The sequence below is a fragment of the Myxine glutinosa genome, chromosome 8 (assembly GCF_964187855.1).
Source record: "Myxine glutinosa chromosome 8, kmMyxGlut1.1, whole genome shotgun sequence".
In the NCBI taxonomy this organism is placed as follows: domain Eukaryota; kingdom Metazoa; phylum Chordata; class Myxini; order Myxiniformes; family Myxinidae; genus Myxine; species Myxine glutinosa.
Window position 1 is genome coordinate 55796502 of NC_136268.1, and position 23637 is coordinate 55820138.

Here is a 23637-nt window from a genome sequence, read left to right on the forward strand (position 1 = left end):
TTGGACCTCAACCTTCATCATCCGTGATGTACCAATGTTTGTTCAAGGCTTTGGAAAAATTGCGGTCTGAGGAGGGTGGGAGGGGGAGGGGTGTTCCCCCCCAAAATAGGTATTTTTTTCGTTTCTTTGTTTCTTATCATTATGTTAGTACGATTCTACATGCTGCCCTGTCTTCGAGCAAGCATTGAAATTGGTTTAAAATACCTTTAGTCAGTGCAGTATACCTTTTATTCTACCAGGTGAGCACCAGGGGTATTGCCACTATCTTTGGCTATTACGTCCTGATCCGTTCAGTGCACTAGCTCTTCCCCGAACCTCGACTAAGTATACAAAAAAAAGCGACTTAGATGTATGGGCACAGTAAAGGGTAATGCCTTTTTAACCACATGTTACGTTTACTTGTTTGCTGTTACTGCAGTATACAAACACAAAGCTCATTATTTGTTGACTTCAGGATCAAATCCCATGTACAATATGTCCGTTGTCTGCTAATATAATTTATTCCCTGTAAAATTGGATTGATGTCTACCAATGTTCTCATCTTGTAGATGACGTTTGTATTTGAAAGAACTCGACTTGAAAATACTGTTCGAGATCACTGCAAGAAAATGTCATTACTCAACCTGGTGCATTCTTTTTCTATTCTTTGCAATTGGGGGCCATTGCACTTCAGTGAATTTTCAATTTAATCTCTCCATCTTGTATTTCATCTTCCCATGCTTCTTATAGGTCTTTCTTTAGGTTTACAGTTTGTAATTATTATCACTCATTGTTTGTCTCCTTTTCCTCCTATGTTTCCAGGCCAATTTCATTTAAATTTTTCTTAATTGTCACAAATATGTCGTTTTTTGTTGTTGTTTTTTTTCACTTTTTCTTGACTGATCCATTGGCTCTTCTTCTGCCAAGACGGCATGGTTCTTCAGACACGTCAACCTTTGCTCCATCTGATTTGTAAGAGGCCATGTTTCACTACCATATGTCATTGTTGCATGTTTTCAAACTCAAAAGCAGTTTAATTTTCATTGTTACCTCCGCCACCAAAGGTGGTTGAGGGTTATGTTTTAACCCCTGTATGTTTGTCTGTCTGTCTGTCCGTTTGTGAACAAGATATCTCAAAAAGTTGTGGATGGATTCGGACGAAATTTGCCAGAGATGTAGCGTATGTGACAAGGACGAAATGATTAGATTTTGGTGAAGATCCTTATTCGGATCCGGCTTCTAGAATTTTTAAGTGACTCTTCACCATTGGGAGACAGGGCCAAAAACGATACATAGTGCGATATCTCAAAAAGTTATGGATGGATTTGGATGAAACTTGGTGGACAGGTTGTGTGTGTGATAAGGAAGAATCAATTCAATTTTGGTGAAGAATATTTTTACATTATATTATAAATTCTGTATTGTGATTTTCTGGTCTACTCTACTTCTGGAGTTATGATAAAACTTGGTGGATGAGTTGGGTAGGTGGCAAGAACAAGCCGATTCGACTTAGGTTAAGGTTCGGATGCAGATTTGGCCTATCAGTGAGATACAAAACGTACACTGCTCACCAGGTGGAGGTATGCTCTCTACTGATTGCCGTTCTAGTTTATTTTATTTTATTTCCCCAAATTCTCTCCCTTCACCTCAAGTCTGTTTTTTCAGTTTTTCAAAGTGATGCATTTTAATAATTATGAATCAAACTAGGTCAATGTAATCATTTGTTCCTTCAATTTCACAATGATAAATTTGAACTTCTTACGTTCTTGCACATTGGATTAACTTTTTTTTTTTGTGTTATTCTTTTCTTTTGTCCAATCTGACTCTTCAAATTTAGCTCTTCCATCGTGAATTTCATTTTGTAAAAATTGTTTGAAATTGCAGTAATTTCGTCTCTGAATCTTCTTCGGTTGTTTTGCCTTCTCTGTAGACATTAAATTACTCCTTTATTTTTGCCAATTTAGCTGTTGAAACACCTTCCAATCAACATGTAGCAAAAAAATTTGGGTAGATTGTATCACCTTATCTTGGCTGCCTCTTTTGATCTTGATCTTGTCTACTTTTCTGCAGTTTGAATGTCACTGTCCACCATTATATACTTTGCTTTTATTTGTTGATATATCTGCAGGTGTTGTTTCGGTGATGTAGTACCTGTATAATGCCATTTGTTTCCACATTGCTCGAGGTTTTTTTTCATAATCAATAAATGTGAGGCATAAGACCAATTTATATTCTCTAAAAAAAATTTTTTTTTACACAAGTTGATGTATTGTTTGAAGGCTATCATCTATTGTTGAGCATACATTTCTAAAACTTAGTTTTGGTTGGTTATTGTTGGTTCCCATGGTTGGTTATTGTTCAGTTGAATTGTGAGTCCATTGTTTGTAAATTTTGTGTGCTGTTTATAAATATTAGAGAGCAAGCTAATTGGAAGGTGATTCTTCAGGTTCCATTTTGTCTTCTTTTCGTGGATTCATACCAGGTCTAAGTTGGTTTTTTTTCGTCATAATTCTGGGGATTTTTTTTCTTCTTCCTGGCACTTTGTAAATTGTTTTGCCAATTTTCTGTGGAACAGTTCACCTCTATCTTTGATTGCATATATAACAACTTCATCTTCTCATGGGACTTTCCTCTTTCATTTTACCCTCGCCAGAGGAGAGGGTATTGCATTTAAGTCAATTTGTTTGTTTGTTACTTGCCGGAATAGATTCCGGCAAGTTTGTTGGTTGTTTGGTTTGTCTGTCTGTTTGTCTATCTGTCTGTTTGTGCATAGTACTATGTCTACATCATTGCACATAGCATCACCATACTTTACACACATATTTGCCTTGCCCTGGAATAGAATGTGCCCAATTTTTAACTCTCTAGGCCCAAGGTCATGCTCAAGGTCACCCAAAATGTGAAAATCGTGACCGCAGCGTAAAGCCGGGGCGAGGCGGAGTGATACAGCGGAAGGATTCGACGGTTTAAATGAAGCCGCGATGAGGCGGATTTACATTGGGACCTTCAATCCTGATTTCATTACCTCCGCCACCAAAGGTGGATGGAGGTTATGTTTTCACCCCTGTCTGTTTGTCCGTTTGTTACTTGCCGGAATAATATGTTGGTTCGTTGGTTACTTGCCGGAATAGATTCGCCGGAATAGATTTTGGGTGGTGATGGGGCTTCAAGCCAGATTTTAATCTTACAGCTACCATGGTGGTGCTCGCCGTCACTGCGATGCGAAGTGAAAGACGCCTCAGAGCCGTCACATTTACAATCGCTATGTCGTATGTACTCCCGATACGCGTTTCCTTCATTGTAAAAACTGCCAAGTCAACAGTTAAAAGGATTTTGAGCCGATAGGTGTTACGGCTTTGGCAAGATTGATGGAGACAGCGATCTGTTAGCTTATACACCGCCCAAATAGCTATTTGTAATTCTCTCATGTAGGGATTAAACCCACGCCGTTTGAACTTTGGCAGAGGTCATTATTTACTTTTAATGATGTTTATATACGAATCAAAAAGAAGATAATTGGTTTTGGGTCGTCCTTTCCACATATCTCGTGGGATTGTGCGTTGGAGAGACGACCGTGATGGCGGGGAGTGGTTTGCAAATAAAAAAAAAGTACATTCCGGCAAGTCCTCGGTCTCTGACCGATTTTTCATCTGTTTGTCTGTCTGTTTGTCTGCACAGAATAAATATGATTTTCTCTACAACCGTTGGCCCAATTGACAGGAATTTTTCACCGTAGGTGCAGCTCCTCCTGTGGAATTTTTAAAATGATAATTATGATGTCATAGGTCATGTGGTATGGGCGCCATCTTGGAAAAACCCGAAAAAATTTGCACCTCTATGTCTCCAAAAGCACTGCATAGAAAAAAAATGAGACATGGTGGGACATTAAGCTGGGGGTCCATATGCTAGTCTTGGTTACAGGTGGACAGTAAAGATCACATGGTGTGTCTTTTATGAAGAGTCGGCAAGTGATGAATCACCAACACTTTAATTGAGAAGACTTCCATGGCACGAAAAGACAGCAAACGGACATGTAGCCGATCCCCATCGACTTTCGCTTCAATTGCCCACCCACTTCTGGCCTTGTTCTCCCAACCTATTCTAAAAACAAATCATTCATGCAGCTAATACCAATTAAATTGAATTATCGCCCTTATTACAATAGCTCACACTCACGACAAGTGACTTAAAAATAAGGGCGATGTCGCTGGGATCACCTGGTAGAACCGTGGATGACCCACAAAAAATGTAACTGAGAAGAAAGTAAATACCTATTTTGGGGGGCATCCCCATGATTTTTTAAATGCCGTGAACAAACTTTAGTAGATCAGAGGTGATAAAGGTTGTGGTCAGGTTTCATCGAAATCGTGTGTGTAGTTTCGGAGAAGAAGTTTCGAGCATTTACATACAGCCTGACTGACTGTCCGACTGACTGATAGACACTTCACGATGCTAATATCTCCCCTGAACAATTTTTGTTCCAGGTGAGCTAAAAATAGTTGATACTGAGAAATGATTATTTTTTCAATGCAGATTCCCCCCCCCCCCCCCCCCCCCCCCCCCCCCCCCACTTTTTGGATGCAAAGTCGAGGTTTGTGGAAGAGTTAGATCACAGAATGGATCAGGACGCATCAGAACAAAAGGAACATTACAAGGAGATGGTGGAAACACACCAACAGCAGAGGTGAAGGGCAAAAGAGTTGGGAGACTTCGACAAATAAGGGATGTGGGGAGGAATGAGGTGTAGGGGATGATGCACTGGGTGGACAAGATGGATACAGAAGCAAACTCTTTGGAAGGAAAAACTTTAAATTTGGAAATGGGTGTGCTTTGAGGTTGGGAGGGGAGGGGTTTGCATCGTAATAAATGATCATAGTTTTGGATAGGTGATGGTCTGCGATAGTGGTTGACAGCTGTCTTGAAGACCGAGAGGGGAGAATGAGATTGAAGAGAATGTGGAAGTTGCTTCCACAGGTGGAAAATAGAATGCAGGTGAGCAGTGATTCTGGATTTTGTGAGTTTCACCAGAAGGTGGTTGATTGTGGACCGCGTTGGTGACCTGGGTGGCAGGGGTAGCAAGGAAATTTGTGATGTTATGCAGTGATGAAAGAAGAAATGAAGTCTCGCAACGAATCATCAGTGGTCCTTACTGTCATGCTAGAGCTCTGTTCCAGAGCCAAATACAAATGCTGAACATATGTCACACAAGACACAAGATGGGCTTTTTGTGCGCAGGGGTGGGACCAGTTGACTGTGATCTCCTTAGTGGTGTTGTCCTCGGACCCGTGCCAAATTCATATCTTCACCCACCCATTGCAATGGGCCGTACCACTTTATGGAGGCATAGAACACCCCTGTTATGGAATGCAACCAGCAGTTTCACTTCACCACAATAGTGAAAGCGCAAGTCTAAGGCAACATGTATCTATGTGCAGAAGCAATAAGCTTGACTATTCTACAGTCCACGAGATTACCCAGAATATGTCACGCTCATCACGGTATGCAAAACTCATGGAATCAAGTGTGTGTGTGTGTGCTTCAATTCCATCGTCATAAAAAACTGGCTGAACAAGTACAGCTTTTTATTATAAAGAAAGCAGGTCAAGCCATAATGTGGATACAGAACACACATAATTAATGGATGATGATTCAGAGCTACCCATAGTCAAAGTAGCAAAACCCAATGTAGTTCTTGGTATCTACCATACTTCAAGTGATGTTAACTATGATGAAGAGGATACTATAGGTTTTCCCAGCCAATTTCAAACAATTTCTGCTCAATTTGATTAACATGCATTCAAATTCATGCAGTTTTACTAATCCGCTCATAATAAGGTTTCTCCTTCAACATTTGTGCATTCAATTTCATTTTCATGCATTCATGATTGTGCACCTGACATTCACAAATGTGTTTGGTTCATTCTATTTCGTTTTTCCGCATTCATGATTACATTCCTCTTATTTGGATATTGAATTTTCTCACCTTTTCTTAGATGGGTGCAATCAAATTAACATCGCATGATGCACATGTGATCATGTGTCTGCTTGTTATATGCATCTGCCCCCCCGAAGGTGGCCGGAGGGATTATGTTTTCGGTGAAGTGGTATAACCAGCCAAAATGTTTTAATCGAATTCCTTATCCTAAAAATTTGAAATTGCATGAACATTATCTATGACTCATTTGTATTGAAATATTAAATTTATGATCTCATAGGTCACATGATTTGGCAGCCATATTGGATTTAACCTAAAAAAATACATCTGCTCCAAAACCACCATATTGATTGACTCGAAACTTTACGTGTGTCATTGACTAGGCATGGCGATTAAAAGATGATCACGAAAACATCATTGGTCACATGGTGTGGCAGCCATATTGGATTGAAGGAAAATATTAAATAATTATATCTCTGAAACCGCCTACCCTATCGATGCGAAATTTTCCAAATATCATCTAACACCACTGTTGCATATAGTTTGAAAATGATGATGTCGTATGTCACGTGGTTTGGCAGCCATCTTGGATAGAAAAATGACCTTATCCGATCAACCCGAAACTTCACAAACGTCATCCCCTACCCATACATATGCAGAGTGTACATTTTCTAAGGTCATATGTCATGTGGTATGGCAGCCATATTAGCTTGAAAGCCGATATATTTTAAAAATCCCTTCTCTGAAACCGCTTCACCGATCGATGTGAAACCTGTCATGGCTGGTGAAAATGTGATACTTGAAAACAGCTGAAGGGATTTAAATCAAACTTGTTTATTTTAAGGACAGTGAACGATGGCATCTACCCGTTGTGGGACTATGCGGAGGCCATTGGTGACAGTCGCATTGTTCTCGTTTTCTTCATGTTTTTGGGCAATCACATTCATCGTTCGATTATTAGCGCTGAGGAAGCGCCTCTAGCGAATGACCTCTAGCCAGTGTAACGCGAATTCCTGTCACAGGAATTCTGAGATCATATAAGTGTGACGTGGCAGTTCCTGATTGGTTCGTGTTGGGGAACCCCTTCTCGCTGCCGACGTGACGTAAATTCGCGCACGCGCACTGGTGAAGCGCGAGATTCGGCCCAAGGTTCTTATTATTATTATTATTATTTTTGTATACAAGATCGAGGCTCGAAATTCCATGCCCGAACCTCAGCGCAATCCAAGAGGATTCACTTGTTCAAATAAGAATATGATGGCTTTTTTTTTTTAAGTTCTTATTTCTTTTTTAATCGTAGTTACCTCCGCCACCATCAGAAGGTGGGTGGAGGTTATGTTTTCACCCCTGTCTGATTGTCTGTTTGTCTGTCTCTCTGTGAACAGAATATCTGAAAAAGTTGTGGACGGATTCAGATGAAACTTGGTGGACAGGTTGTGTATGTGACAAGGACGAATAATTTCTATTTTTGTGAAGATCCAAATCCGGATTGGGATACCAGAATTTAAAATTTTTAAGTGCTTCTTCACCTTTGAGTGATAGGGCCAAAAACAATATATAGCATGACATTTGAAAAAGTTTTGGATGGTTTATGCCAAAAGTAGGTGGATGAATTGGTTCGGTGATGAGAACAAGCCGCTTAGATTTTGGTTCAGGTCCGAATCCAGATCCGGCCTATCAGTGGGATACAAAACGTAAACTGTTCAGCCTGCCAAAGTTATGCGCACTACCAATTGCCATTCTACAGGGTGTCCACAAAGTCTACAAGGTTGGCTAAATCAGTTTTTCGAAATGTGTCCCACCAATCTCAAAACATGTTTGTAAACGGAAAAGCAGGTTTCTCTGAATGTTATTCAACATATCCGGGCTAATTGTTGTTAAATAATTTAATTTCCTATGATAAATAATCAATTAAATAATTTCATATGATGCGTGACTTTGTGGACACCCTGTAGTTTTGTATGTTGTTATCATTATTAATTTGTCTAAAATTATACAGGCCCTAGTCTATGCAAGGACAGAAATAAATTTATTTGAAGAACACCAACAAATCTGCATAGGCACCACCCCATCCCATTTTTATGAAATGAAAAAAATGCAAATATGAAAGAAATGTCTTGTTGATAAAATGCGTGAGGGTCATCTTTATAAAATAAAAAACATATATTTGTATTGTCTAGTATGCCAGAATGTATCGGACATTAGTGAATACTAAAATATACTTGCCAGAATGGTCTTCAACCGTCTCGTACACCAAAGCTTCCATTGGCCAAAGTGTCCCCTGGACCTCGGCCTAATGTGCTTGGATAGTGGACTTGCAGTTTTCAATCCAGGCTAATGCTTTGGCTCAGTCTCTTGACTTGTATTCCCAAACTCTGCAGCCAACATCATCCTGCTGTGTGGGTGGTGTAGGATTTAATAACCTTGCTATGCTCTTGACAGCGAGATATATGTATGCATATAATCTACTCTAATATGTGTGGTGTTTTATTAATTCCAAAGAATTTTTTTTTTTATTCTGCATTTATTTATCAGAACTCATTTTTTGTAACTGTCTGGCATCATTTATTCAAAACAGAAGCATGTCGAATAATTGACGAACATTTCCCTGTCGAAGGCTCCGCCGTAATTTGCTGTGTGCAATCTCTAAGCTGTGTGCAATCAAAATCTCCAAGGTAGTTCAAAATAAGATCACACATTTTCTTGAAGGCTGAAGAGGTTAGTCTTGTATTGTGTTGCTTTCTAAGCTATTGTGTATATCAGCAACAAAAGGCACTCTCATGCTGTTTTTGTGATAAATTCTTGCATTTTATGCGATCAGCACAGGAGAAATGGCCTTGTCCATGTTCATGGGATCCTCTGTCCCCACCTCAGGCAATACTGGGAAAAGTTTTTTGGGAAAACCCAGGTTAAAGTTTTTTTTATGACCCCACGCACACAAAGTGAAAAGCCGGGTTAAGCACTTGGTTCATGTCCGTCCATCCGTCTCTCAATCTTTCTTATCAGTAGATTGATGAACCGTTTATTTATATTGAATGTTGTATTTTGAACATGAGTCGGAACATGTATAGGAACATAGATTTGCCATTTTATCGTACTTTAACTCTGAATTTGGCGTGAGCGCACATGCGCAGAGGAGTGAGAGAATATTTTGTTTTACTCTGGCAGTCAAACAAATTTGAAAATCATTCCAAACAGGAAACTTACAGTTTTCAAGGACGTTATAAAGAACACAAACAACAGGCATGAAGAAGTGCTTGTGGTTTGTATGTAGCCCGTGGCTGCTAGGCTACGTCATTGTATGGGGGTGTGGCTGTGCCACTGATGCAGCACCCCATAATATAAGTAAGCTGGCACTCATTTTCCCGAACTTGGAAGGATGAGTCAACCCACCTGGTGTTATTTCAACAGCAGGACAAAGGCTCGATCTCACGTTAAGCCAACAACAGGGTCGTGAATAGCTAATGTAATGTGTTAGATAGAGTGGTGTAATAGACACTTGGTAAAACTGCGGTAAAACGCGGAATTCATTTATTTATAGGGCTTTGAACCTTTGTTTAAACGGAATTATGTACTTTACTTGAACACTAGAACACAGATCGCTTTTGTAATACAAGAACCATGCTATACTGAATATCGAGTATATATATATATATATATATATATATATGCAGCCTATAGCCAGGGGCAGTCTTAGTGATTCTGTGGCCCTTGGCAAAAGTCAAGATGCCCTCCCACCCCCCATCCCTGCACCCAACCCACTCTGAACAAAAATGAAGCGGCCCAGAATTTTCACAACGTATGTCCCTTCAATAATGCACCGCAGTTTGTGAATCGACTTCCCTCTATTCTCCAATATTCACCAAAACCATACAGAAAACATTGAGCTATTACGATTAAAAAAAAAGATTAATATTATTATGGGAATGTAATTAGTCGAGATTAATTTGACATCTCGGTGTGAGTGCATTGCATTGTCTCAAAAAAACAAACAACATACTCGAGCTGTAACTAGGAAGCAATGATGTTCATGAGGTAGAATTGCTTTTCTAGTGGTTGTACCTGTTAACCCTAATGTTACCGCTGTTGCTACTGCTGCCGGTGCTTTCAACAGCGCTGCTGCTTCATTCTCGATTTTACTTTTGAAGAAATTAGTAACTTTTTGTAGCCTGTCATGTAACTTATTTTCAGCTTTTTTTTTTTTTTTTTTTTTTTTTAATACGTTTTTCTACCTCACTTGGATAATTTTGTTTCATTGCTCCTGGCTGACTTTGCCTAGGTAGGCTGTAAAATAACGTCAGCTCAATTGATGTGCGTGCGTCATTTTTTGTGGGGAAAAAAATGGCCTACAAATAGCGCTAGCTCAATCGATCACGTGTAGGCGTCATTATAAGTTAGATCGATCATGTGTCGACATGTGGGCATCATTAAAAAAATACAAGTTACAAACGTGAGTGGAATAGCTCCTTTGCAAAGGGAAGGTAGACATCTGGAACTAGTTATTGTTTGGATTTTTTGCTATCAGAGAAAATTGAAATACAGTCGATGAAAACACTATCAGATTTTTCATTCTATACACTGGGTGATGTAATTGGTGCATTCTTCGGTAGATACTATAATATATCACCTCCACTGGCCTCGCCCCTCCACACCCCTATCAAGGAGCCATGGGCAATTGCCCAGACTGCCCCATATGTAGGACATCCCCTTCATATACCATGGGAGGGCGTGGCATGTGATAGTTTACAGTATCATGGTGAAGGAGACTCTTCCAATCAGGCTATGTAAGTACGAGGTGGATTGACGCTGCTTTCTGTGGTTATCGATAAAGGTTCATCTCCGAAGCTGCACCTCAATGTTATCGTATTACAGTGTATAAGGGTAATGTATAAGACTGTTTCAGTAACGCTAAACCTCCAGATTTTTAAACAATCTTTAAAATTATTATTTTATTAAAATTGAAGTACAGCATTGACATGAACACTGCATGTGGTATCTTGTTCTATGAACTCTCTAGTTCAATAAGTTTTGCACTCTTGTCGCGCATCATGTGAAAACAAGGCCCTCGCGAGCATATACATCTCGCTGCCAAGCATACATACATTTCAAAACTGTTGGATGGAATGAGAGGAAAATGGTGATTGTATGGAATGGTGGTGGGTAGGGGGAGTGTGGGGAGTGCAGAAGAAAGGTTTTCGATGATAAAACTTAGCCCCAGGGTTCTGGGTGGGTGGAAGTTGGGGAGGGGGGAGTGGGGGAGAGGGGACAGGAGGAAGAGGGTAGCATGCAAATTATTTACATGAATCTGCATCTTTTAGTGCCATTCCTGGTGAGAGGAGATATTAATAGTAAAAATAAAATGATTATCTGCATGGAAACCATAGACATCATAAATGTGTGAAAGTTATCAAACTATAATATCATGCTGTTTGTATGTTTCTTTGACTTCTATGCACTCGTGAAACCCTGGATGGAGTGAGTTGAAAACTGGTGCTTGTACTTGCAGTGTGCACAGGAAGATTTTGGCCATTAAAATTAATTAAAATAATAAATAATCACCCGGGGTTCAGGCTGTGGGGGCATGGATGTTTTTCTATGTAAATGTGTATTGTATACCACCACTTCATGTGATGGGCTGTTACAAGTCATAATAAAATACTGTACAACAATTTTCTCCATGAGAACCATCGACGTCATTTATTATGTTGTATGCAGCCTTTATGTATGTAAAATGTTTGCATACTTTTAAATAACTTTAAAATTTTAAATTAAAATTATGTATGCAGTTGTATGCAGTCAGAGAATTTATTTTGATATATCTCGGAATTGGAGGAGAAAAACATCATTTAAGAATAAGAATAAAAGCTTTAATGCAGTAAAACAGAAAATATCTTTCTTTATGTATGTTGTATGTAAAAGTATGCAGATGTTGTTGTATGCAGATGTTGATGTATGCAGATGTTCCAAATGTTGTATGTTTATGTATGTAAAACAGAAAATATCTTTCTTTATGTATGTTGTATGTAAAAGTATGCAGAGTAATTTAAAAAGGCGGTTGTTAGTATTTAAAACAAAAATAATAATTGTTTCCTATGGTCTGTTTCAACCCTGGTGTTGGGCTAGCGGCTAGGGTGCCGGCTTAGGATCCTAGGATCCTGGGTTCGAATCCCGGTCGATTGCTGAATTAACGCCAGGGGGGTTGACTCAGCCTGTCATCCTTCCGAGGTCGGCTAATTGAGTACTCAACTCAATTGAGTACTCAATGAGTAATCAATTGGCGTCAGGAAGGGCATCCGGCCGTAAAACATTGCTTCAAATAGGGGACCGAAAAACAACAACAACCACGGTTCCCGAAAAAGGCCAACCCCCGCTTCGCGGGGAAAAAATGGCCTCTAAAGGTGGTTTTTAAAAATTTTTTTTATGCAGCCTGTGGCTGCTGGTTGCATCATTCCTGGGAACATAGGGGTATCTCTGATGCAGTGTTCCCTGCTTTCAGTAGGCCGGTACTCATTTTGCCAACCTCAGAAGGATGGCAGGCTGAGTTTTATTTAATAAATTTTTATTTAAATGGTACGACATGGGCTTGAACTCAAGACCCTTAGATCTTAAGGCAGCCACCTTAATCATTAAGCCAACACCAGGCTTATGGACATCATACAAGTGAGAATTATCATCACAAATAGGATTCTGGTTTTTTTGTGTTTGTTTTACGTCTATACACTCCTGATAATCTTTTAGATGGTGAAAAAAAAAATCATACTCCCAGAAGTGGAAATATTACACGAGGGAATGAGTTGAAAAGTGGTGCTTGTACTCTGGGTATGCATGGGAAGCTTGAAGAATGTAAAAATAATTCATGGTCCTGGGGTTCAGGTTGGAGGGAGGACCCCAATTATCTCTACGTACAGGTGTATTGTAAAGCATTGCCTGGTGGATGCTTGTATTACGAGTCATTAATCATAAAAGTTGTGGAATTAACCCATCCATAATGACGTATTATTCACTATTATGTAAAAATGAACGCTCTTTTGTCTTCTACAGTTGATGGTGGCTGGTCTCAGTGGACTGAATGGTCTGAGTGCAGCAGTAAATGTGCTCGAGGTCTGCAGAAGCGTACGCGTGCATGCTCCAACCCGACACCCCTGAACGGTGGAACCTTCTGCACTGGCGAGGCCATCCAGAAAATTGCTTGCACAACACCCTGCCCAGGTCATTGCCGGTGTCTCTAGCTGAGATTTCTCCACATCTTCTCACACTGTCAAAGCAATGCGCAGGCAGAAAAATCTTGCAGAAGCAATTTTGAGCATGCCCACTGAGGCCAGGGCTGAGCCCCTCTAGCTGAGCTGCTGTCATAAGCCCTGCATTACACATCTTGATGAATGTCTGGGGTTTCCTGGCTCTTGGTTTCAAGGTTGTGTTCAGCAACTGATCTTTATAAGGACAGGTGTTCATTATGGCACTTCATAAATAAATGCCTTTGTGATCTCCTCGGAGAATAAATTTGCCACTGTAATGCATGATGGCAGGTTTGCATGCATTGCTATGGCAACGTTGACCTGGACTTTTAATGTAATGTAGTTCAAGTGTTGCCTATATAATGAATTGCTTAAAAGCTTTTTCCTTGCATTGGTGATTTTTGCAACATGAATTGCAAATATTTCCATCTCGCAAACTACTGTTGAAAGATGTGATCATTTTTAGATAATTTACAGCAATAACGCCTCATGATGTGATATGCCTGACATGATCATTTTCAAAGTTCATAGACATACAGTAATTTGACACGAAACGATTGTAACCCATTCTGAGCTGATATTGTGCAGAAAATTTCAGGATTTATGAGCATGCCTTTGGCCATGAGGGATACACCACCCTTTGCTCTGTCCATCCTCATATGATCAAACATTACTATATAATCTTTAATGGTCTCAAAGAGCTGGCAGGATGGCCAAGAGGAATACACAATCACCTCTAAACTGTCTAGCTGGGGTTTGATTCTCGTTCCAGCTGTAAACTGTCATCCCGGTGTTTCACAGGCAGTCTGATTCATCAATGTGTGTGCCATCCCTCAAATGAACGTTAAACTGGGCATCCTGTCCACCGGCAATAGTTGGTGGATGTTAAAGATCCCATGGTGTCGTTCATGAGGAGTAGGCGCGATACAACCGATATCACCATGGCCAAATTCCAAAATCCTGCCCTAACCTACAAGGGCACTGCATCAGCGGCACAGCTGTACTCCCAGCAATGATGCAAACCAGCTGACACAGCCTGCATGCAAGATGGATAATTGAATCAATGTTCTCAATCGAATACAAAAAGGGATAGTTGGTTTAACATCCATTATGAAAGATCGGTTCCTCTGTGAAGCAATGTGCCACCTGTGCAAAAGGAAAAAGGAAGTACAAAATAACTATATTTTGTACAAATGTGCCAATGTGCTACCAAAAAATAACTATACAAAATAACGGGGGTGCCTCAGGTGCCTGGCGATGCTGCTGTGCAGCACATAGAGACTGTATTGGGAGACAGAGGTGTACAATAATTGATTAATTACATAATTAAAATAAATAAGTAATAATCGTAAAATAATTAATTTCTTAATCAATTGGCTAATAGCATACCTAAACCACCAATGCTTCATCTCAATCTGTAACTTTTGCAATTAATTAATTAAGTTATTAATTGATTAATCAATAAATCAAACAAGTACAGATACATTCAAAGTACACCGCCCCCCTGCCAAATAATTAAATATCCTACAGCGCGGCATTGCCGGGGCGCCTCTGGCGCCCGGCAATACCGCAGTGCAGCTCATAGAGGCTGCATTGGGAGGGAGAGGTGTATACTAATTGATTGATTAATTGTATAATTAAAATCAATAAAAGATTATCACAAAATGTTTTCTTAATCAATTGGCCAATAGCATAACTAAACCACTCGTGCTTCATCCGAAGATGTATCTTTTAGAAATTTAATTAAATAATTCATTTATAAAAAATTCAATAATTAATCGATTAATCAATAAATTAATTAGTCGATTAAATGATTAATCAATAAATCAAAAATATCCTTGATAGCCGCATCACTTGGTCACTGTCATGTCCAAATATTAGCTTCCCAGCTCAAAAGGTGCCTGAGATATTGGCCAAATTAGAAAGAAAATAAATAAATGATTAATAATGAAAATAAATAAATAATAATCATTAAAAAATTAAATTATTAATCAATTCGGTCACAGAACACATAAACCACCACCATTTCATCAGAATGTGTAAATTGAAAAACTTTTTTTTTTTTAGTAATTAATCGAATAATTAAATAATTAATCGATTAATTGATTCATCGATTAATCAATAAATCAAAAATATCCTTGATAGCCACATAACTTGTTCACTCATGTCCAAATATTAGCTTCCGAGCTCAAAAGGTGCCTGAGATATTGGCCAAATGAGAAAGAAAATAAATAAATGATTAATAATGAAAATAAATAAATAATAATCGTTTAAAAATTAAATTATTAATCAATTCGGTCATAGAACACATAAACGACCAACATTTCATCAGAATCTGCAACCTAAAAAAAACAAACAAATTTAGTCATTAATCGAATAATTAAATAATTAATCGATTAATTGATTAATTGATTAATTAATAAATCAAAAATAGTCTTTGCAGCCAAATCACCTGGTCATTGGCATGTCCAAATATCAGCTTCCTAACTCAAAAGGTGCCTGAGTTAATGGTCAGAAGAGAAAGGAAATTCGATTAATTAAATAAGTACTTAATTAATCGCTAATAATTAAATAACTCCTCAATTTATTGATTAATCAAAAAACAAAAAATACTGTTTTTGACAAAGGACTTGCTCACTACTGTGCCGAAATTTCAGCTTCCTAGCTCAAAGGCTGGCTGAGATATCGCCTGGACAAACAAACAAACAAGAAAGAAAACAAACAAACAAGAAAACAAACAGAGTGAAAACTGAGTACTCCCTTTCAGCGTGCGTCATTGCCGAGCCCCCTTCGGTGCCCAGCAATGACGTTTCGCAATGCCTGGAGATAGCATAGGAAATGTGCGGTGTACAAAAATACCCTTTGGAGTCAAATCACTTCGTCACTGTTGTATACAAATATCAACTTCCTCGCTCAAAAGGTGCCCGAGATGTTGCCCAGATGAGAAAAATAATCATTGTATGGTCACATCAATTAACTGATTAATTGAAAAATAAAAATACCATTTTTGACAAAGTACTTGCTCACTATTGTGCCCAAATTTCAGCTTCCTAGCTCAAAGGATGGCTGAGCTATCACCCGGAAAAACAAACAAACAAGAAAACAAGAAAGAAACCGGAGTGAAAACTGAGTACTCCCTTCCATCGATGACGTCATGCAGCACCTGGAGATGGAATAGGAAAGGAGCGGTGTACAATTAAATGGAACGAGTACCCACCCAACTTCTAATTTTTCAAGTGAACCACCTTGTCGAAATTGGCCGTTTTAAAACTAATGTGACTTGCTTTTTTGGGCCAGTTTAATTTTTTTTTGCCGCAGTTTGCCACTCCAGGTGAGGCAGGTGTGTTGCAGCATTTTTCTGACTTGAGATGACGCATTTTTGGATACAAATTTGACTACATGTGTAATCGGTGAAGCATTGTCTTCTTCCTTAATTTAGCAGCTGGTATGATTCTTGTTATTGCTGTGAGCTGTAGTGTGAGAAACAATAACTAATCTATGTGGGATTTGGCAAGCCCTGTGAGATTTTCCAATTATCGTTATGTGCTTGGTTTGATATGGAAGAGACGACAGCACTCTATATAAATTTGCCATTCTCATGAGAGACATATTCAAGGTGGAAGCTCTCTCAGGGCACCATGCAGCCGACAGTCATGCAGGTAGTACTTACAAAAATCCTTTTATGCAGTATGGGCCTGCATAATTACTGCACAAGGTCATATGGGACCATTTTATAATGGGCCATTTGGGGCTGTGTTAAGGTGAGGCATCTGAAAAAGTTGAATATATGACGCAAAACCATAAAATCTAGATGGAATTAGAAAATCTTAGAACATCTTTTTAATAGCACCATTGGTGGTCATATGTTTTGCGCGTTATATCAGGCAGCCTGCTATAGCCAGATCTAGCAATTATGGACACTTGGAGTTCGTCATTTGTGTTGTAGGATAACAGAGCAGGCCAATAGCTGGGCAGTTTTGACAGAGGCCGAAGCTAATTTGATTTGAAGCACAATATCTTTTTTTAAGTAAATTTTTATAGATACCCATTCAAAGTCAACATATTGCGCAATAGCATGTATCAGCAAATACCAAACGCACTAAGCATGCACTAATATGAGTAATCAATAAATATTTCCATGGTTTAGAAACAACACATCGACCTGAGGACCATTTCGCTAAAGAAAAGCTACTGACAGAATGAAAAAAGAAGAAAACTAGATGGTATTCATGGAATACTTACACTGCGCAGTCAACTTTGTGCGAGTCAACACTTGTTTTTGAACGTTTTTTTTAAATTTTATCCAATATGGCTGCCAGACCACGTGAGCGATGACATCATGAATTTATATTCTCTAATATAATTGTTGCATAGATCATGCTCAATAAATTTCAAACTGATCAGACTAAGTGTTGTCCCTGTCGAATTATGTGGTCATAATTATGGCACCAATGACGTCATCATTAACAACACCCATTCCCCATATGGAGTTCTTTACAATGAGGCATGTTTCAAATTTTTCCGTATCAATTTGGAGATATCGAGGTGCAACGTTTTTCGGTTTTTCCAAGATGGTGCCTGTACCACATGACCTATGACGTCATGATTAACATTTAATTATTCTACAGGAGGAGGCGCTCCTATGGTGAAAATTTCATGTCCATCAGAGCAACAGTTGCTGAGAAAAAAAAATTCACAATGATCGGATAAGTGTTGTACTTGTTGAATTATGACGTCATAACGAAGGCACCGATGACATCATCATTAAGCTATCTTATTCCCGATTTTGAACCAAACTGGGGAGTAGTTGACAATGAGCCAGGTCTCAATTTTTTCCATGGAGTGTTTTCAAAGATATAGAGGTGTGAAGCTTTTCTAAAATGGTGCCTGTACCACGTGACCTATGATGTCATAATTATCATAAAAAAAATTCTACAGGAGGAGCCACTCATATTCTGAAAATTTCGTGTCCATCGGACCAACGGTTGCTGCGAAAATGAATTTTAAAAATGCAGACAAGTACCCCACCGAATGCATAATCCTGCTTTTCGCTTTGCGAGCTCAGGGTAACTAGAAAGCATCTGAAAATGCAAAGCCCGTCCCCGACCGTTTGTAATCAGACGTCTTCTTCTTCTACTTCTTCTTCTTCTTCTTCTTCCTTCAACTCAAATTAACTAAAACCTGTTTAAAAATACAAAATGTTAATAATTGATGATTTTATGCAGCCTTGACCTTTGAGCTTTTGATCTAAAAAACAATCGGCTTGTAGCTTTTGCTTGGTTAACCAATTCAGTGACCCAATATGCAAATTCTTTAAATTACAGGTCAATCGGATAAAATGTATTATTTTATGTGATACTGACCTTTGACCTTTTGGCCAAATTATTAATTTGTCTTCTCCACATTATTATAACTAGGGCATTGCCCGTACTATATCTATATCTAAAATTATATCCCCCCCCTCTATTTACATGAAATGGTTTGGTCCAAAGCGAACGGCTTGCGAGTACGGTGACAATCCCCCCCCCTCTATTTACATGCAATGGTTTGGTCCAAAGCGAACGGCTTCCGGAGTTTGGTAAAGAAATCGCCATCGCGTGCACAAACGCGCAGGAAAGCGAATGAATCGCAAATTCGTTTTTATTAGTTGTAAAACATAGTTTAACGCCAACATAGTTTGCAAACGTGAAATAAATGAATACGCTCTCAAATGTGCCATCCGAGGCAGAGTGTGTCCTCCACGTTCGGCACACGCGATCGTTCGCTGCTCTCTGATTGGTTGAATCGTTTTTTGGACATAGCTCGGTAAGTAATTGTCCGATTAATATGAAACCTTGAAAAGGCACATCCTCGGGTCCCCAGCAATATACCTGGCAAGTTAAAAGTATATCGGACCCGTGGTTGTCGAGAAACAGCGGTCACAGACAAACGTACAGACGTACAAACGTACAGACGTACAGAGATTACTGGAATTATAGATAGATAGAGCTTTGGTGAAAATTTGATGACAAAACTAAAATGGTAAAATGGTTATGGCACACACAAACACACACAGAATCACACACACAAACGCACACAAGCACGCACACACGCCCACAGACACGGACACAACACACAAATACACACACAGACACGCGCACACATACATACACATACACGCACACAGACACGCCCACACATAGACACACACACACACACACAAGTGATTGCAAAACCCCCTCTCCTGTGCAGGGGACGGCCTAATAAAGGAAAAGCTAAGTGTGCAGGTTGATTTTATGTTGAGGTTTCATGTCTCTGCTGCAGTGGATGGAAGCTGGGGTGAGTGGAGCAAGTGGTCAGCTTGCGGTCCTGAGTGCACTCACTGGCGGAGTCGCGAATGCTCCTATCCATCACCAGGGAACGGGGGCAAGGATTGCAGCGAATCACCTCTGCAGTCCCAAAACTGCACAAAGGGCCTCTGCATGAAAAGTGAGTGCACGAACTTCCTGTGTACTATTCCTTGTCTGCTGGGAATCAGAATTCCACCAAGGTTGGTGTACATGCGTTTTCACACGGAATGTCACTGCTGTGCTGTGCGCCGCATATTTGATGAACAGAGCAAAACTGCTCTGTTTTTATAAATTAACTTGGTCATAATGATTTAGATGTACCTCCTCTCATAGGCCAGAATAGAAAACGTTTGATCTATTGTCTGCAATAGGAGAGATAAATGAATCGTTCGTGTTCTTTGTTCCTTTTTACCACTCCTAATTAGCACCGAAGTACATCGAGGTTAAGGATTCAATTACACACAGCCTCTGAGCATTTCTACAGTGTTGCTTGGTGTCTGAGGATGCATGGAATTCTAAATCAAGGAGGTAGATAAAGCTTCTTGAATAAACATTTTGGGTAATGACCTCAAAATGTTCTGAACAGTGTGCTATAAAATAGCAATTTCAAAGTTCTCCTGGAAAAAATCCATTAAAATGTACTTTACTCTGAAATGTGTTTACAAATGAGCATTTATATACCATACACCGCTCAAGTGATAGAAGGCAAAACTTGGCAAAACTTATACTTCAGGTATACTTTGGTATACTTATACTTAGTTTGTGTGTGTGTGTGTGTTTGTACATAATTATCAGAAAATGATTCTGTGTATATGTGTGTATAATAGTGGCCGTCCAGCTTATCACGCGTACGAAGTTCCGCTGATATCTCAGTACCGCTCTATCCTCGATGCTTCCAAGCACCGAACCAACTCTAGTTGAAACCCTTGCACCGTTAAAGCTGCCACCACTTTTCCAGGGAGACCATTCCATGCATTAACCATCCTCTGAGTGAAAGACCCCTACCTTCATGTCGTCCCAACTCTCCTCTTCTTCACTCACATATTACGGTCCGTGGCACTTTCGCTGTCCATTCTGCTGAAAACCTTTTCAGCATTTATTCCCTCTGGTACCCTTCATTATCTTCAACATCTCAATCAAATCCCTTCGTAATCATCTTCTTTTGAATGTATAAAGTCTCATTTGGCCACTCCTAATAGCTTAGTCTAGCTGGCTGCGGAATCAGTCCAGTGTCGGCTTATGCTGTACCCTCTCTGTGGCAGCCATGTCCTTCCTCAGATCTGGTCATCAAAACTGAACATAATATCCCAGGTGAAGTCTGGCTAAACTTCTGTACTGTGTTAACACATTGTATTTTGATTTGTAAGTTATCTCAAAACAAATAGAGCATAAAATACCATTAGCCTTACCCATGGCTGCCTGGAACTGTGCTGTTTGATTCATCCCACATCTATTATATCACCTCCAGAACCTTTTCTTGTCAAGTCACATGTCGCATGCTCTTCTTGTGTCATGTGCTCCAAGTCACATGTCACATGCTTTTCTTGTGTCACGTGCTTCAAGTTACATGTCACATGCTTTTCTTGTGTCACATCACGACATCTTTTGACATTTTTCTGTCTCAATCCCACAACAAATAAAATACACAATTACACCAACCCACACTACAAATCTCCAACTACCTCTAACATGGACATCTTCATACAATTATTACTATTGTCGCCGATAACAAAAATTTCAAAAGATGTTGTGATGGCAATCTGTAAAAGGGTTGTGGTGTTGTATCGTGGTGTCATTCCTACATTATCATTCCTTCCATGTCATTCCTTCCTTCCTACCTTGTTTGACTGTTTTTGTGGATTCCATCCCTATGTTTTTTCATTTTTATAAAATGTTTTTTTCTGACTTGTATGCATATAAATTCGTACATTGATATTCTTTAACAGTATAAATTATAATATATTGTCGCGTGACTACCCTTGGTGAACACCTTAGGGTAGCACGGATGACCAAACGAGCTGTTACTCCGAGGAGTTCAGTTCAAATGGTGGAGAATACGTGTGGGGAAGCAAGAGGAGGGGGAGAAACCTGAGCCTTACCTGAACGGCTTCCACTCAACGTCTCCACACTTGAAAAAAAAACAAACTCAAACGCAAATGGATTTAAAATGTACACAAATAACAGATTTATTTAAATAAATGCCAGTACAAAGAAAATGTGCGATAAAGTAGATTCCTAAATTGGGACGTCCCCACAACAGACTTGAAAACAGACGAAAGGGAAGGATAACTGAAAATATATGTGTGTGGTTATGTAGTGGCACTTAGCTCCAGATCGGCTCGTGGGGTCTCAGCAGTAATCGTGGAAATCGTCTGGGGCCTTGGCAGGAACCGCACGTTCTTTGGAGGGAACCGCAAGTTCGTTGGCGGGAACCGCACGTTCGTTGGCGGGAACCGCACGTTCGTTGGCGGGAACCAGGCCTCGTTGTGTGTTGCGTTCACTCCAGGCCTCGTTGTGCTGCAGCGAGCCAGCAGCGCTCGTCCACCCGTCACTCTTGCTTGGAAAGCCGCGGCTCTTCCTCCTCACGACCACCAGCAAGATCTCCAAACACGGCCGTTCACGATCGCTCCCTTGAGCCCGAGAGAAAAATGCCAGCGTTCGTATGAGGTCCAGGCTAGAAAAAGCGCAAGAGGGAATTCGGTCAGAGTGAGGAGCCAAGGAGAGGAGAGCAAAATGTCCGCTAGAGCAAAACGCCAGGAAGAAGAGAAATAAATGTCCACTGGCGCGTTCTTTTATCACCCAGGCTCTGACGTCATCTGGGGTGCTTCGCCAATCAGTGAGTCGCTTCCTACCAGCCCTTCCCTGCTCCTATCAGCAAGTCCCATCTTACCCCGGGCTTATGCCAATCAAAACCCTGACCAATCACTGCCCTTCTGGGCGTGGCCCTCAGCCCGCCCATCCTGTGCACTTCCAAAGTCAATGTCATCAGCGGCAGCGCTCAATGTCCTGGCTTCCGGTAGGTTTTTAATTATGGTGTTTAAATGCGTGCGATTGGCTAGTGTCTATGTTGTGGTGCCAAAAGGGACATATGAAATAGATAACAGAGGTAACGACATACAGGGTATAAATTACCCATAATCCCTGAGCTAATTAACATACCCCACTCCTCGTAATGGCGATGAAGATACACCTTACATGACATCCGGTCTAAACAGATTCCCTACTTATTACATGGTGGTTCTTCTTCTTCATCAGGACATACGGAGCATGCTAATTTGTGCACCCTACCTGGTCTATGGTATCCCTACCCCCTACAAACGTAACAATATTTTAGAAAAGTACATTGACACTTATCAGATAAATTATTTTAAAGTAGTTGATTCAAATTTGATCTCCATATTACTGCAAGAATGGAATGGAAAAACCAAAAAAGATAACTAGATCTACTCTACTAACTTACGTAATAAGGAAGAGCAGACCTGGTCTCAGGCGATGTTTCATCCGCTTCCTCGAGAGCTTCCTCAGACCGATAGATTCATCTCGGAATGTGTCCGCTTTTATTCCAGAGGCGACCATTCGTTTCAAGTCATGTGCCGGTGTGCGAATTCAATGGAGGAGTGTTTTTATTTTGCCAAACCGTGAGCAATAAACTTCAAATCGCATCATCAATGGTGTGCTCTGCTCTTTTTGTTAATTACTTCTTGATCTGCTATTGTATGTGGGGTGAGCGGATGTATGTGCTTCTTGTTGTTTTTGTGTATCCAGTGCACAAACATGGCTGGGTTTGTGTCCGGGTTGGATGTGTGGATTGCATGGTTTATGGAGTTTCCATGAAGTGTTGTGCACGTGTGGGTGTGGTGCTGGGACCGCCAATCCTGGTATTTTGCTCACCTTGTGCAGTTGTTTACACCATCCAGTTTTTGCCATTTGTATCAGAGGTGTGTATTGTCTTGCTATGTCCACAATCTCCCCAGTTAGACCACACTTTTGCTTTTTGATGTGCCATGCCTCCAGTGTCGACAACAATTGAATTGGGCAACAACCAATACTGAGAGCAAACAGATTTTAGAAGGGGATACTCAACAATGTAGGATCATATCGAAACAATTAATTAGTTTCTTTAAAAGAATCAAAGCATTATGCAAAATGCCCTTGTGCC

The 23637-nt window shown here is 40.0% G+C and overlaps 1 protein-coding gene across 4 annotated transcripts in view; it reads left to right on the forward strand.

Moving 5' to 3' along the window:
• Positions 1 to 23637, forward strand: part of LOC137432510 (netrin receptor UNC5B-a) — a 430308-nt gene that overhangs the window by 255323 nt on the left and 151348 nt on the right. For all 4 annotated transcript variants that reach the window (XM_068124516.2, XM_068124518.2, XM_068124517.2 and 1 more), the window contains 2 exons: positions 12956 to 13123; positions 19453 to 19617. In XM_068124516.2, coding sequence (XP_067980617.2) covers positions 12956 to 13123; positions 19453 to 19617 — 333 coding nt within the window. The remainder of the gene's footprint in view (positions 1 to 12955; positions 13124 to 19452; positions 19618 to 23637) is intronic.